At 52.2% G+C, this 15,289-nt stretch overlaps 5 protein-coding genes across 5 annotated transcripts; 4 read left to right on the top strand and 1 right to left on the bottom strand.

Annotated features, from left to right (window-relative positions):
• Positions 1-39: 39 nt before the first annotated feature.
• Positions 40-1,462, top strand: CC84DRAFT_1087686 (aldose 1-epimerase; the record flags this gene model as incomplete). The annotated part of the gene is made up of 5 exons (XM_018174211.1): positions 40-168; positions 294-336; positions 383-439; positions 487-1,321; positions 1,375-1,462. The coding sequence occupies 5 exons, from the start codon at positions 40-42 to the stop codon at positions 1,460-1,462; spliced, it is 1,152 nt and encodes a 383-aa protein (XP_018038654.1).
• A 1,062-nt stretch (positions 1,463-2,524) lies between these two features.
• Positions 2,525-5,266, top strand: CC84DRAFT_1087539 (uncharacterized protein; the record flags this gene model as incomplete). The annotated part of the gene is made up of 3 exons (XM_018174207.1): positions 2,525-2,935; positions 2,981-4,978; positions 5,027-5,266. The coding sequence occupies 3 exons, from the start codon at positions 2,525-2,527 to the stop codon at positions 5,264-5,266; spliced, it is 2,649 nt and encodes an 882-aa protein (XP_018038653.1).
• Positions 5,267-6,459: 1,193 nt separating this feature from the next.
• CC84DRAFT_1162258 (uncharacterized protein) lies at positions 6,460-8,590 on the top strand. Its single transcript, XM_018177948.1, has 3 exons — positions 6,460-6,932; positions 7,026-7,918; positions 8,132-8,590. Exons 1-3 carry the CDS (start codon positions 6,821-6,823, stop codon positions 8,438-8,440), a joined length of 1,314 nt encoding a protein of 437 aa, XP_018038652.1. The 5' UTR covers positions 6,460-6,820; the 3' UTR covers positions 8,441-8,590.
• A 1,714-nt stretch (positions 8,591-10,304) lies between these two features.
• CC84DRAFT_566707 (uncharacterized protein) lies at positions 10,305-11,549 on the bottom strand. Its single transcript, XM_018186716.1, has one exon. The coding sequence runs from the start codon at positions 11,279-11,281 to the stop codon at positions 10,652-10,654; it is 630 nt and encodes a 209-aa protein (XP_018038651.1). The 5' UTR covers positions 11,282-11,549; the 3' UTR covers positions 10,305-10,651.
• CC84DRAFT_1185188 (HET-domain-containing protein) lies at positions 11,287-13,217 on the top strand (the record flags this gene model as incomplete). The annotated part of the gene is made up of 4 exons (XM_018180792.1): positions 11,287-11,545; positions 11,678-12,166; positions 12,248-12,407; positions 12,470-13,217. The coding sequence occupies 4 exons, from the start codon at positions 11,287-11,289 to the stop codon at positions 13,215-13,217; spliced, it is 1,656 nt and encodes a 551-aa protein (XP_018038650.1).
• Between the last annotated feature and the right edge of the window lie 2,072 nt (positions 13,218-15,289).

The raw sequence follows: 15,289 nt of genomic DNA, 5'->3' as shown, positions 1-15,289 counted from the left end.
GAGCTGCTCCCGCCTTTCGTGCATTCAATCAGATTCACAATGAGGACCTCTTGCGCTCTGCTTGCAATTGCAGCTTCCGCAGCTGCACTCCCTGGGGGACATAAACCCAAACCGCAACCCGATGCAGATGGAAAATATACCCTCACAGCCCCGGGCATCAGGGCTCAGGTACGATGAATCACCATCCGGCTTTTGACATTGTTCCTGTCGTACCCTCAAGGATTGTGTATTTGCGCGAGACTGCATGCGCCAAGAGACGGCGACCGAATGCTTACGTGGCTTACTTACCACAGTTCATCCCTTATGCTGCAACTCTTACAAACCTGTTTGTAAAAGGTGAATTGATTGAGTCCATTGTATGATACGTAGCTGAACCGGATAGACAAGAATGGTGTTGAGACAGACATCGTGCTCGGCTACGACAACACGTCTTACTATCGTACGTCTCCAAACTTTAGCTGAGAGTCATTTCTGACCACAGAAAAGCCGTGGATCCTGGTCACCCAGTATACAACGCCATTCCTGGACGCTATGTCAACCGTATCGGAAACGGCACTTACTCTATTGATGGTGTGACGTACCACACCGAGAAGAACGATGGCCCGAACACCCTTCACAGCGGAACAAACAATTGGTCTTTTAGAGTCTGGAACGTCACCGATGTGACCAGCTCATCAATAACATTCTCGATCCATGACCCATCCAACTCTTCCCTTGGCATGATCGGAGACGTTGATGCCAGTGTGACCTACTCCGTTTCGAAGAACAAGTGGAGCATCGTGATCGATGCCATCTCGCCACAAAAGAAGACACCCCTCATGCTCACGCAGCACACTTACTTCCAGCTTGATGCATTCAAGAACCCAGCAAACAGGACTATCTGGAACCACACTCTGTATGCGCCTGCCGCAAAGCGCGCATTGGTGGCCGATCAGAACGCATTGCCCACTGGTGAGATTGCGAACATCACCAAAAACAGCATCGACGACTTCTGGACTGCGCCTCACAAGCTGGGCTTCAAGTCCAGCGATCCCGGTTTCGAGAACCACTGCGGTAACGGCTGCCACGGGTACAACGGCGCCTTGGCCTTTGACAACAAGAGGAACAAGAAGGATGTTGCACTCACTCTCAGCAGCGCGTTCAGCGGCATCAAGGCTGAGCTCACTACCGACCAGGACGCGGTGGTGCTGTACACCTGCAACTGGAACGATGGAAAGACTGAGTTCAAAAGTACGCAGGGCGTGGCGGGCCAAGACAAGTTCATCCCGCGCGATGGGTGCATTGCCATTGAGGCCCAAGACTACGTTGATGGAATTAACCAGTAAGTTGTGTTATTTGAGCAGATCCATCACGTGCTAACGGTTCTCCGCACAGTCCTGAGTGGGGACGTCTCGATGAGCAGATCACTGGACCTGGGGACAAATACCATTGGGCATCGTCGTGGGAATTTGGCACTATCTAGCCAGCATGTCGGGAGGGTTTAGGGCAGTTATACCGAAGGAAAGGGCATGTAGATTCAGCAAAAGATAACACAAACACTATTTGCAGCGCCTTGCTTGCCTGAATCGAGTATGTACAGGCCAGATCAGACAGCGCACGCCCGGAAAGGCTAGGAAATGAAAGGGTATGCTGGCCGTGCCTGTCTGACTAAGGGCTAGTGTACCTCGTCATCGATCGAGCGCGACCTGATAGCCTCACTTCGGGCTGCCATGGGCTGCCAGTTGTGGGTCGCATAAACCACGTCAGCGATGCGAGATGGGCCTGAGCAGGCTTGCGCGGACCTGTCGGGTTTTGGCAGTTTGAAGTCTCTGATTGCAGCGCGGTGAAGGTGTATGCGTGACGCTGGATGAAAGACACAGATGAGCAGTCGCGGTAGGTAGGCCGGGCGGGGCCTTGGAGGCTAAGCAGCACAAGCTCCAATTAGGCGGTGCATGGCTGCGTCACAAAGGCTGTCTCAGCGCGCGTCTGTCTTGCGCTGGGCGTGAATTCCAGGGCCGCGACGCTGGCAGACGTTGGCGGCGCGCAGGGTCGCGCAGGTCTGATGAATGGCATGTGAGCTGGCTCCGGCCTGCGCGCCTTCCCCGCCGCGACCCACCTGCACGCCCATATCCTGGACGTGCCAAGAGCATACATCATCCAAGCCTCCTCTCCCTCACCACTCTGCCCTGCCCACCTAGCGCCCAAACACCTGTTGCTGCTGTCGCATTTCTACACAAACCAGCCCCAGCCCATGCACGCCCGCGCCCGCCGTGCGACTGCAGGCCCCCGCGGACGGCGCCATTGACCCTGTGAGCAGTGCTGTGCATACACGCAATTCTATCATGTCCTTGTGACACGCGCTATCTCTCGCACCCCTCGACCTCCTCTCGCTCGCTTTAGCCAACAGATAGGGAAGGAAATCGCGTGCTTGCACAGCTGATACTCCCTCGCCCTTGCTTATCTGCCCCGTTGCTTCCTCGGCTCGCTCGCTGCATCGACCGCCTCCCCACAATCGCCGGCACAACCGCAACGACACGCTCTCGCAATGGGGAACAGCCAGGCAAAAGAATCGCGTCCCACGTCGTCTCGCGGCACGGGGCGCCCATCGAACAGCCGCCAAGCCAGCTCACCCACTGCATCCGGGCCGGAGGAATCTTCGCGGCACGGTAGATCCGGCAGCGGTGTATACGGCAACTCTCGGAGCGGACGTGGAAGCAGACCCGACCTCTCCTTTCTAGGCATTGGGGGCAGCACTGAACGGGATCCGGCTCTGGAACCCAGGCGCGAAACCAAGGCGGAGCGGGAGGCGCGGAAGCTGGAGAAAGAGCGGCAACAGCGGGCGCAGGACCGGGAGCGCAGTATCCGGGAAGAGGGAGTAGATGGAGGCTTCTTGGTCACTTTGGGCACATACACGGGTCCGGAAGACTTCAGCAAGCCCACCGTCCGGCAATTGCAGGTATGTACCATTCCTGCGGTGTCATCAAATCTCACAGATGTCTAGATAGAGCGCCGGCTGGCTCCGTTCTGGAAAGGTCTTAATGACCACGAAGACACATGGACTGAGCATCAGTTGGTAGCTGTAGTCAATGACAAACCCCTACCGGCGCCCGACGAGATCCCAGAAGAAGAGCCACCGCGGCCGAATAACCTCAGCACTGAATGGAACCCGCGCAGCTCCAATCAGAACATAAACAGTCTCACCGTTGCCATGGGTGGGCGCACCATGTCGCAAGCCTCTGATCGCTCTGCCAATCTCACTGCGTCACATCCGGCTTTCTCACTCCCCTCACCAACATCTCCAATTGCAAACTCACCCTCTTCGACTCCCTTCTTCCGTGGCCGGGCTAAAACTCTCGCTGCACTCACATCAGGCTCTCGCAATGCCTCACAGACCGAAATGGGTCCTCAAGAGGTCCAACTCCCCAAAGACCCCTATGTCAATGGGCAGCGCCTTGAGGTCTTTCTGTACAAAGATGCGTCCGAATGTCCCATTTGCTTTCTCTACTATCCTCCGTACCTGAATAAAACGCGGTGTTGCGATCAACCTATCTGCTCTGAATGCTTTGTACAGATCAAAAGACCGGACCCTCATCCACCGGAGCACCACGGCGACTCCAACGAGCCAGGTAGTCCACCACCGGAGCCTCAGGAGGACGGTACTTTGGTGTCTGAGCCCGCATGCTGTCCTTTCTGTGTCCAAGCCGAGTTTGGCATTACTTACGAACCTCCACCTTTCAGAAGAGGACTAGTCTATGCTGGTTCAGGACATAATTCGTTATCGATGGCGGCAGCTTCGGCCATGTCATCGACATCGTCCCTGAACTCTCAAGGCCTCACATCACCTGGTCGGAGAAGAGCGGGATCGCTTGCAGCCACGGATTCATCAGTCATTACAACGGATCGCGTTCGACCCGACTGGGCGAAGAAACTGGCCGATGCGAGAGCCCATGCCCTTCGCCGAGCTGCTGCAGCGACAGCTTTGCATAATGCCGCATACATGATGGGCAACATCCAATCAGACAGCCGAGGTTTTAGCCTTGGGAGACGAAGGCGGACCATGTTCGGTAGTGACAGCGCCAGCACAAGCGGCAACGGAACGCCTCGTGGAGGAGATGTCAATGGCCTTCTTACTGCAGCGGCAGCGCAAGGATCTTCCAGTCGCACTGAGGGCCAGAGCGACTTGACTTCTAACCGGCAGAGTTCTCGAAGGGGCAACAGGCTGGAAGACCTCGAAGACTTGATGATGATGGAAGCCATCAGGTTGTCGCTCGCTGCTGAGGAGGAGCGCAAGAAGAGAGAGGAGAAAGAAGCAGCCAAAGAGGCGAAGAAGGAGGAAAAAAGGAAGGCGAAAGAGGCGAGAAAGGCCGAGAAAGCTGCGCGTAAAAGTGGATTCTTCATGAGTACAAATCAGGACGGCGCCGAAGATGATTCTGTGGGTGGTTCGTCCTCAGCTACAGGGAAAGGAAAAGCCGTCGATCGGTCTGGAGGATACGCAGCGTTCAACCCCATGGACGAGCCGACGTCTACCATCAATGCTTCATCTTCTTCCAGGGATGATTCGCAAAAGCATCTAGAACAGAGCCGATCTACCCTAAACTCGTCTTTACGAAGGGAGGGGAGTGGATCCGGAACTTCACCCTCCGCCGACTCCTTTAGCGTTGAACAACCATCCCACCGCGCGGCGTTACGCAACCTTTCGAATGCTTCGTCGTCGACATCCTCGCTTGCGGAGTCCCTTCAGGGATCGCTACAAAACGATAGTCACGGCAACTATGGCGCTTCTACGTCGTCATTCGGTCCTAGTCCAAACGCATCAGGCGTGAGTCTGGGCGTCGAAAATGACACTCCGCCCCAAGGTACACCCGGCACCGAACCCATGTTCAACTTCCGCAGCTTAGCAGAAGTCATAACAAAAGAGGAAGGCAAGGGCAGTGACAATCCTCAGTATATTGAAAATGTTGCAGAAGGCAAAGCCGCTACTCCCGAGCCTGCCGCTGCTGTGCTGACGTCTACAAACGCCGCTAGCTATACTCCATCCCCTCCAAAGATCGCGATCGAGCCGCCACAAGTCCCTACTCTACCTGCATTGGAACCCATGTCACCCCTTGACGCAAGTGTCTCGACTATCAAACCCGGCGAGAGTGATCGATCAGTTGACGAAGAGGATGAAATTGAGCCTGCGCCTCGTATTGAAGCTCTGCCGGGCACCGGAAGTAACCTCGATCATAAGCACATTGGGAATGTAAGCATGGTGGATCGCATAGGACAGCATCAACCTACGCAGTAAATTTTTCCTTGTTGGCTTTCTTGCATTCAGGCGTTTGAAGGGATTCGGCAGAAACTCGGCGCAGAACATCGGCCATTCGTCTTGGCCTCAGATTTTAGCCTTCTCCACAGATGGGCGGACCACTCTATATTCATAGTGTTTCATTGTATTTCCCAAACGGTCGTTTGGGTCCCGGATTTGATGGGTGCATTGGAATGTGGACGGTGTGTTAGCATACGCCAGGAAGGCGTAATGGTTGTGCTGGATGGAAGTAAGAAGCTGAGCACACCCGCCGATTCTTGCGTCGGATCTCTACGAAATTGGTAGAAAGTCACAGCTCAATCGATGAAAGTTCATTGTTGCATTCGTGGTCTTGATACTTCTTAGGTGTAGCCAGTTCATACCTGTCTCAGACGTGTCTTGTATGGACTGATCACGGCCGTTTGCTGACCTACGGTGCTGTGCAACATTCAAGCAAACAAGTCCGGGTCTGTCGGTGTTGAGAGTCATTCACGCAAACAATACCAATAACAACCTCCTCAGCCCACGGCTACATGTAGTCTCTCATACAGAATCGCACCATCAGCATACACACGAACACGTAGTCTAGCGGTCCATTATGCCCCCACCCCAAGACCCAACGGCTTCTCGTCGCTTCCGAATATGTCAGCACTCATGTGCTGCCAGTCTTCTGAGATTGATAAGCCTATGGCTTCCCTTGTGGCGGTGAGGAAACTCCAAGGTCTGAGAAAGGCGGGTTGCTGTGGCTGGGTGATGGGGAGACGTCGGTTCAAATCCGAATGTATTCAATCTTCTTTTTCGTAATTTATTTGTCTGTCTGGTGTCGTTCCTCTAGGAACTAGTTACAGAGATTGACTGACTATTCCCGCATCATGATTTCCATGGCTGAACATTCGGAACGTGTCAAAGCGAATACAAGGCGGTGCACCGGGCTGTTCCTAGCCATACGTAGAGCGTTCCTATCTAGTTAGCTTCAAGTACGGTAGTAGCGGCTGCGGATGCTACATAAATCAGCTCATTCTTCTATGCAATGACGACTTGGTTTGGTGAGGTTTCAGACGGATCAAGCTGTGCATCCTTTTGAAGGCAGACGGCTCCTTTAACGGTTGCTATTGCCGTGTTTGACACCTTAGAGCCGTGCAAAATGCCCGCTGTAGTTCTGTGAATGGTGGACAGCATGCAGCAAACGGCGCGATGGAGTCGCGCTGAGAAAGAGGGTGAAAGGCACGGCGGGTCCTTCGTCAAGCTTCTGCAGCCCGGCGCCCCGGCTTTCACAAAGAGACGACAAGCAGTGTGTATATAACCGCTGCACCTACACCCTTTAAGTTCTCACTCAGTGCAACCCACCCTGCGTTGGAGGTGGGGAGTTGAGATAGGATCCGAGGCCCTGCACGTGTGGCGTTGGTCGAGTGGTGTGGCGCGGACCCCCGAACCTCCGCACCTGTTACCAATTTGTTTACAGAGCGGGACATCATAGCAACCGGGGCACCACCTGGACGCATCACCCTCCCGCCAACACCGTCGTTCCTCCGCACAGCGCATTCAGCCAGCAGCATGCCCGGCTATCGCGACCGCGAGTCCATTGTGCCTATGGACTTTGAGTACGACAACCGCATCGGCCCGGTAGATTCGCAGTCGCCCTTCATCGCGCACGCGGCCAAGAAGCGTAAGCTGGTTTCCTTTGCGTCGTCGCACCCCGAGTCCGAGGAGCAAGTACAGAAGCTGAACGAAGGGCCACCCTTTGGCCCACCTGCTGCAGGCACCCACTCCATCTTCGACTCGCCGTCCAAGAGCTCCTTCGCGACGCCGAACCATCCCAAGCTGAGCGACCCCAGCGGCCAGCGCTTCCTCTTCTCGCAAACGACCCAGAAGGCGCTTCCACAGACGCCCCAGAACAAGAACGTCTGGGATCTGCGCACGCCGCAGAGCATCGTCGATAGCAGCGGCGGCGAGACTCCCAGCCACGACACGCCCGCGCACGACAGCGACTCGGCAACGCCAGACACGCAGCTGGCCCTCACCATGGGCGACCTGACGCACGGCGACCGCAAGAGCCCCTCAAAGCGCTCCAGTTTCTTCAAGAGCCTGCCGTGGAACAAGAGCCCCTCCAAGGACAAGAGCGCGCGCGAGAAGCCCTACTCCAAGAAGGTGGAAAACCGCGTGCTGAAGCGCCGCCTCAAGTCGCGGACTCGCCATGAGTACGAATCAGAGACCGAGTCGCCCGCTAAGAACATCCAGCAGGCAGCACCCGCAATTGGCTTCGCAGCCAAGATCCCCGGCGTCCTCGCCTGGGTCGAAGCCCATCCGAACCTGCCCAACGTGCTCTCTTACTACATGCAATTCCTCGTAAACACAGCGCTAGGTTTCTTCTTCCTGTGGATCGTATACGTTGTCTACTCTGCTGTCATGGCCGATATCGACAACGAGGCACACAACAAGGTGCGCGACATCATGCATGAGATCGCCGTCTGCTCCTCCGAGTACGAGCGCAATGGCTGCGACAAGCCAGTGCCCGCCCTCGAATCGCTGTGTCAGAACTGGAAGCGCTGCAAGGAGCGCGACGCATACCAGGTTGCGCGCGCAAGCGTCGGTGCGCGCACCTTCGCTATGATCTTCAACAGCTTCGTGGAGGAGTTCAGCTACAAATCTATGGTATTTTTGCTCCTTCTCCTTAGTCTCTGTTGGAAGCGGGACAGCATCAGCGCTGCTGTGGCGGACAAGGCAGACCAGCTGCAGCAGGTGGCTGCTCTGCGCGCGCTGGGCTATCAGATCCATGGCCCGTCCCCTCAAGCCCTTCATGGGCCTCCCACCCCGCGTGCCTTCCTTCCACCCGATGAGCATCTCGCTGACACGAATCTTGATTAGCTTTTCACTGCCATCATTCTCTTTGGCTCCCTAAACCTTTCCAACTGGGCCTTCGGCTTCTGGCGCCAGAAAGCGCAACCACACCCCCAACACGAGTATCCGCCCGTCCCCCAGACTCCCCAGCGATATCCCAGCGGTGGCTACATGGTCGACAACAACGGCTGGCACACGCCTGCTCCTTACATGACACCGTACGGGAACATGGAGCAACGGCCCATGTTGCAGCATGCACAAAGCATGCCCGCCGCACTTCCCAGCACAGGAGAGGATACCCTAAGAAGTCCCAGCAAAAAGGCGGCCAGGCGGTAATACCACACTCACTCTTGTTTCCTTATTTTCTTGCTCCTTTGTTCTCTATTTATTGTAGGGAGGCATCTTGGCGTTTGCGCGTTCGGCTTACACGGTACATAGATGCGATGGATGACAGATTGCTTCCAGGGTCTGGCGCAAGGGGGGGGCGTAAACATAACGTACCTGGAACGAAAGGCACAGTTGTCATCATAACGAAATTTTACTTTGTTAATGTGTATGCTAATTGCTTGTGTATGCTCGTGTATTGTGAAGACAGGCTGTACAAACATCCCTTCAAGCGGAATATCTCGAGACGCCTTTGAGGTAAGGGACTACGCAACAACGGAAAAGAAATGACTAACGTCCCTCCCTACAGGTCGAAAAAACCCCTAATTCGAAAAATGCGAGCAGTACATCAACTTTAAACTATAATAACTTAGCCTATACATTAACATATACAATTATTCTTAGCAAATATTTTACTATTATGTTATCCCCTAATTACCTAATCCATAGATAACCTTTATCTATTATAGATTGGGCTTCTATTGTTACAAGGGGTTTCCACTTACCTGAACCAGGTTTGTACCTTGCGAGTATTCAGTGATTCGAGCGTGAGGGATGGCGGTATCAAAGAGGGTGTTGTGAATATCCTATACCGTACGGTAATACGATACAACAAATATCAAGAGAAGGCTAACGATTCGTATAAAGACGAGTGGCTTCAATTTAGATGTAAAAGTAAGCTTTCGAAGTTGACTACAAAGAATAGGGAACGTTGAGAGAATGTCCTCGACTATACACCAGTCGTCCCATTCTTCGATGTCCTTGTTATCCCGCCAAGGCATTGTTGTCCCCGGACCTTCCGTTGTCCCTGGGACATCCTCCATATGCGGGACTTCGGCATTTGACCTGGTTATCCCGCCAAGCCTTCGCTTCGGCGGGACATCGTCACGTGACGTCGGTCCTTGGCTCTTCCGCTTGATTATGCTGATGCGTTGTTCCTTACCATGAGCCTCATCTCTTGTCGTGCCATCTTCTGCCGAAACCCTGTCGTGCTTCTTTGTGATCGTAACATTTAGCTTATTCCGATGGACCAAGAAACATGGGAAGATAGCCTGTTCCAAGTAGGCATTAACAAAACTAGACCTTATGATCGTAGCTAACTATGTGTTTAGAGGGTAAATATGCTAGTAGTTATAATATCTAGAATAACTAACATAATTATAGGGCGTAAGTAGATCTGCGAATACTAATATACGAGGCGGTTGCTGATTCTAGTGCGTTTGGTGGTGTAGCGCGTAAGTAGACCTGTGAATACTAGCATGTGAGGGTGCTGCTACTGATTCTAGTGCGTTTGGTGGTGTAGCGCGTAAGTAGAAGACCTACGAATACTGGCATGCGAGGCTGCTACTAATTTCTAGCGCGTTGGGTGGTATAGATTGTAAGTAGGCCTGCGAATACTAGCATGTGAGGCTGCTGCTAATTCTGGCACGTTTGGCGGTATAGGCTGTAAGTAGACCTATGAATACTGGCATGCGTGGCTACTGCTGCTAATTCTAGTATGTTTGGTGGTGTAGCGCGTAAGTAGATCTGTGAATACTAGTATGTGAGGCTACTGCTGATTCTGGCACGTTTGGTGGTGTAGACCGTAAGTAAACTTATAAATACTGGCATATAAGGCTGCTGCTGATTCTAGCGCGTTTGGTGGTGTAGAAGGTAAGTAGACCTGCTAATACTAGCATGTAAGGCTGCTACTAATTCTGGCGCGTCTGGTAATGTAGTATGTAAGTAGACCTGCTTAATACTGGCATATAAGGCTGCTGCTCATTCTAGCGCGTTTCGCGGTGTAGTCTGTAAGTAGATCTGTAAATACTGACATGTGAGGCTGCTGCTGATCCTAGCGCGTTTGGCGGTGTAGTCTGTAAGTAGATCTGTAATTCCTGACATGCGAGGCAGTTGCTAATTCTGGCGCGTTTGGTGTAGGCTGTAAGTAGATCTGTAAATACTGGCATGCGAGGCAGTTGCTAATTCTGGCGCGTTTGGCGGTGTAGGAGGTAAGTAGACCTGTGAATACTAATATGCGAGGCTACTGCTAATTCTGGCGCGTTTGGTGGTGTAGAACGTAAGTAAACTTACAACTACTGGCATGTGAGGCTGCTGCTAATTTCTGGCGCGTTTGGTGGTGTAGGACGTAAGTAGACCTTTGAATACTGGCATGCGAAGCTGCTACTGATTCTGGCACGTCTGGTGGTCTAGATTGTGAGTAGACCTGCTTAATACTAGCATGAGAGGCTGCTGCTGATTCTGGCACGATTGGTGGTGTAGGCTGTAAGTAGACCTGCGAATACTGGTATGCGAGGCTGCTACTGATTTTGGCACGTTTGGCGGTGTAGCGCGTAAGTAGACCTGTGAATACTGGCATGTGAGGGTGCTGCTATTAATTCTGGCATGTTCGGTGGTGTAGCGCGTAAGTAGACCTGCGAATACTAGCATGCGAGGCTGCTGCTGATTTCTGGCGCGTTTGGTGATATAGAGGGTAAGTGGACCTTTGATTACTGGCATGTAAAGCGGCTGCTGATTCCAGCGCGTTTGGTGGTATAGGACGTAAGTAGACCTGTGAATACTGATATACGAAGCGGCTGCTAATTCTGGCACGTCTGGTGGCGTAGATTGTAAGTAGACCTGCGAATACTGGCATGCAAGGCTGCTGCTGATTCTAGCACGTTTGGCGGTGTAGCCCGTAAGTAGACCTGCGAATGTTTGCCCTTGGGTAGTTGCTAATACTAATGTAGCTCGACGGCTGGGGCCATGCCTACGACAATAACTTCGCTCTGGAATTCTTCGAAAGCCTACCATCGAGCATGCTACCGATTTATCTTGTCCCAGTTCAGTGTTGTGCCTGCTGTACTTCAATTGTTGCTACTGATTGCAGCATTAATCTTTCCGACGTTAGTGTTGCTGGAAAAAGTTGCCAGATCTGCGCTCTGCTCCTCCGTACAATTCGTGCAGTTCACCGCCACCCTAATGATGGTGAACTAAATGTTCAAATCGTTCGGGAAGGGTCAGCGTTGAAAATTGGATGGGACGGGCCTCAAATTCTTAGGTTGTATTCTGATTCAGGTCAGTATCTTCAATTTATGCACACTAGCCAGGGCCGTTACTAATTGCATATCACTACAGCAGAATCTTCCACTGACCTTGATAATAACATCAAGATCAGCTTTCCAGTCTTACCCGAACCTGAAAGTCCAGCACGTTTCGCGCTACTTCGCGCATGGCTTCGCTGGTGTGACGAGTCCCATGATTGCAACAGACATTCCGGGACAGCATTACCGACTAGGCTCCTCCACATTGGGGACCCCGATATCCTGTATCTTTATTGTCCTAAGGAAAAGGACATAATCAGATACGCCGCGTTGTCCCATTGCTGGGGCGAACACCCTCCCACAAAGGACAGTCCTCGATTCTGCACAACCGATGACAACATTGAAACACGACTCAAAGGGTTCAGTTTCTCTGAACTACCAAAAACATTTCGGGACGCAGTCCGAGTAACTCGGGAGCTGGGTATCCAATACCTCTGGATCGACTCACTGTGCATAATTCAGTGGAACAAGAAAGACTGGGAACATGAGGCCACGCGTATGGAAGGCGTCTTCGCTTCGGCCTACTGCACAATCGCCGCAACTTCGGCTGTTGATTCGGAAGCTGGATTCCTTACGCGGAATGTGAGCAATGATTGTGTCCTTGTCCAAGCTGCTTCAGGCAGGCGGCTCTATATCTGCGCCGATACGGATGATTCCAACAACCATGTTGATATAGACGATTTCGACGACCACGTCGAGAAGGCTCGACTCAGCACGCGAGCATGGGTATTGCAAGAAAGGGTTTTATCACGACGAACGATCCATTTCAGTGACAAGCAGATGTACTGGGAATGTGGTAAGGGGGTGTACTGCGAAACCCTTACTAGACTAGAAAGGTAAGAGCTAAACAATGTTTGATAGCCCAATACCTTCCTAACTTTTTTATTCTGCTCCTCAGCTCTGCCCGAAAGACATACTTCATGCTCGATCCAAAGTTCCCGGACCGGCTCTCCGCATCAGGCGTCTACCGTACCATGGAATTCATTCATTTTCTTTCCAAAGTCTACTCGAGGTGTCACCTGACAAATGAAACCGATAGATGTGTTGCGATGTCCGGGTTAGAAGCCCGTATTGCACGCGCTAGAGGGTGTGAAAGCAGATATGGCATCTTCGGGGAGTTCTTTCACAGGAATCTCCTATGGCTGAGGTCTGACGGGGAAAAGACGAAGCGGATTGGGTACGAACCCGGGATTGTGCCATCTTGGTCATGGATGGCATATGGTGGACGTATACATTTCATCGACGTTCCTTCCATCGGCGTTCGTTCCAGTGATACGGGTTGGAATATCAAACTCCAATTTGATAAGGAGGAAAAACATGCCTTGGTCACCGACATAGGAGTTTTCCGGAACTGTATTCTGGAACAAAGGGATATAAGCTACGCAGTCTTAGACTCGAGCAAAGCAGAAAGAGGGCGGGTTTGGTATGATATCGAGGCGAATGGAGACCTTTACACTGAGCGGTGTGTTGTTGTTGGGAGGGAGTCTGGTGAGTCTGGTGAAAATGAGCGGTGGCTGAGGAATAAGAAGTACTACATATTGGTTGTCAGGCCGACCAGTGTGGATAGCGAGTATGCGAGGGTTGGAGTTGGATGGATTCAGAGTGACTACGTTGCGAGGCAGAGGCTCAACGTGCGAGTCGTGTGAACGGCCTCGCACTTGAAAATTTGGCGGAGTAACTGATGGATAGGGTACGTGGATTCAATGTCAAGTTATGAGGTGTGGTCTATATATTGGCTCCTTCTACCTGCATTATGATGCTTCGTCAGAATCGGGCTTCTTTAAGCATGGCGTTCCACTATTCTGAGTAAAGCTTATTGCCAAGACTTCCGAGAGAGTGAATGTGAGTATTTTACCACATGCTTGGCTGCGACGCCACTTCCTCTTTGCACAGAACGGTGTTAGCAGCAGCAGCAGCAGCAGCAGCAGCAGCAGTAGCAGCATGTTTAGCGGTACTTATAGCAGACGATTAAACCACAAATACTTTAACTCGCCACCGCTAGCATAGAGGATGCTCAACCCGCACCAGTCACAGGGTTGCAAGGGAGGCGATAACATATAGATACAGCTAAAGAGGAGTGTTATACGCAGCTCTAGATACTATAGAATCTAGCCTATAGCCTCCACTATAGCTCTACTACTACGTACTCATATTCTAGAACTCATAATGTTACGATCACAGGAAACACAAGCAGGGAGTCGGCGGGAAATAACGCGACTGAAGATGAAGCTGATGGTAAGCAACAAAGAGACAGTTTAATCTATTAGGATTGCCAAGAACTACTGTCACGTAACCACTCCACCGCCAAGAGGACGTTCTCCCTAGAGAATTTAGTCTTAGTAGGGGAATAGGAGGTTCTCCCGCCAAGAAGTAAGTATCCGGAGATAAAAGATTTAGCTTAGGGGAATGGAGGATAGGACAACTAACGTGCATCCCTGCGTAGCGAGACGCACGGTGTGGCGAGACAAATGAGGGGTACTTTGACTTTTAGCAGCTAAAACATTGTACAAAATCCGGCTCAGGATTGGGAGTAGTGTAAGGACTCAGCCGGCCCGGCTCTTGTCCCCGCCCAAACCTCAGCCTTGACCCTGCTTCTCGTTAACCAACTCAGGTTCTCTGCAAACACCAGAATTCGCCACCTAACAAGACCATGGCCAGTGCGGGTCGGACATCCTCCCTGCTAGTGTAGGAAAATCCTACAGAGATTTGGTATGAATCTGTATTCCCAAACATTCCACTGCTTAATCATCCCAGTGGCAATTGCCATATAAGCACCCTAGGCCGCTCTCATCTACCGGATCATTACTGTACCGCGGCAAGTTGACTCACTTAAGTGATAGATGGGCTACCTGCTACTCCTTCGGAACCATGTCCTTTTCCAAAAGTTTAGCCTATGAAGAAGCTGCGCAACACGCCGACGCCCTGATCTGCCTTAGCCAACCCCTACATGCCAAAGTGGATATATGGAGCCCTGTATTGCGGGCTCTCTAGTAAAGCCTCCTGAATTTCCTCGCAAAGCTCTGTGTCTCTCGCTATTTGCCTAATCATCTCAACGCGTCCGCAGCGCCTTAACCGCCCGATGGATGCCCCTATATATCATCATGTCTTCCCTTCCCTCGTCCTGGATGGTCTCATAAAACACCTTGGCCAAATATACACAGTGGCTGTCAGACACTTCCCAGACCGTCCCAACTACGTGCCGGAACCCCGCCAGTTGGAACGCGCTCACGAGATGAGTTCCCTCGCAGACAGCTTAGAGAAGGATCTAAAGGATCCGAGCGTCCATGGCCAGCGAAATGGAAAATCTTGCAGGCTCACAAGTGCGCTAGAATTTCATCTCTGCACACGTAACCTAGCCGTGACATCTTCCGGAGGTGGGACCGCCTTAACGAATCCTCCCTATCACAGCGGATTGAACGTAGAGTCTCATTGTTTTTCCCCCACGTATGTAAGGTGAGGGAGAAGGGAGAAGGGAGAAGGAGGGGATGGGGGTCTGATTCTAAGATATCGTAGCATATTGGGTCAACATCGGCTCAGATGTCGTGATAATCCGTGTTGGGCGTTGCACTTGAGGAATATGAGCTAGGGACTAAGTATGTTCAAGCCTTGGAATGCACATGCGCCTTGCTCGCCGTTGGGATGTAGTGGGCTCCCTGTTTCTTGCGACGTAATTGGACAGGTCAGCTCACTTTCAGCTCAATATAGCTGACGGTATGTG

The sequence above is a fragment of the Paraphaeosphaeria sporulosa genome, assembly GCF_001642045.1.
Source record: "Paraphaeosphaeria sporulosa strain AP3s5-JAC2a unplaced genomic scaffold CC84scaffold_3, whole genome shotgun sequence".
Taxonomy (NCBI): domain Eukaryota; kingdom Fungi; phylum Ascomycota; class Dothideomycetes; order Pleosporales; family Didymosphaeriaceae; genus Paraphaeosphaeria; species Paraphaeosphaeria sporulosa.
The sequence above is the reverse complement of the archived record's forward strand: the minus strand, read 5'-3'. Positions and strand labels throughout refer to the sequence as shown.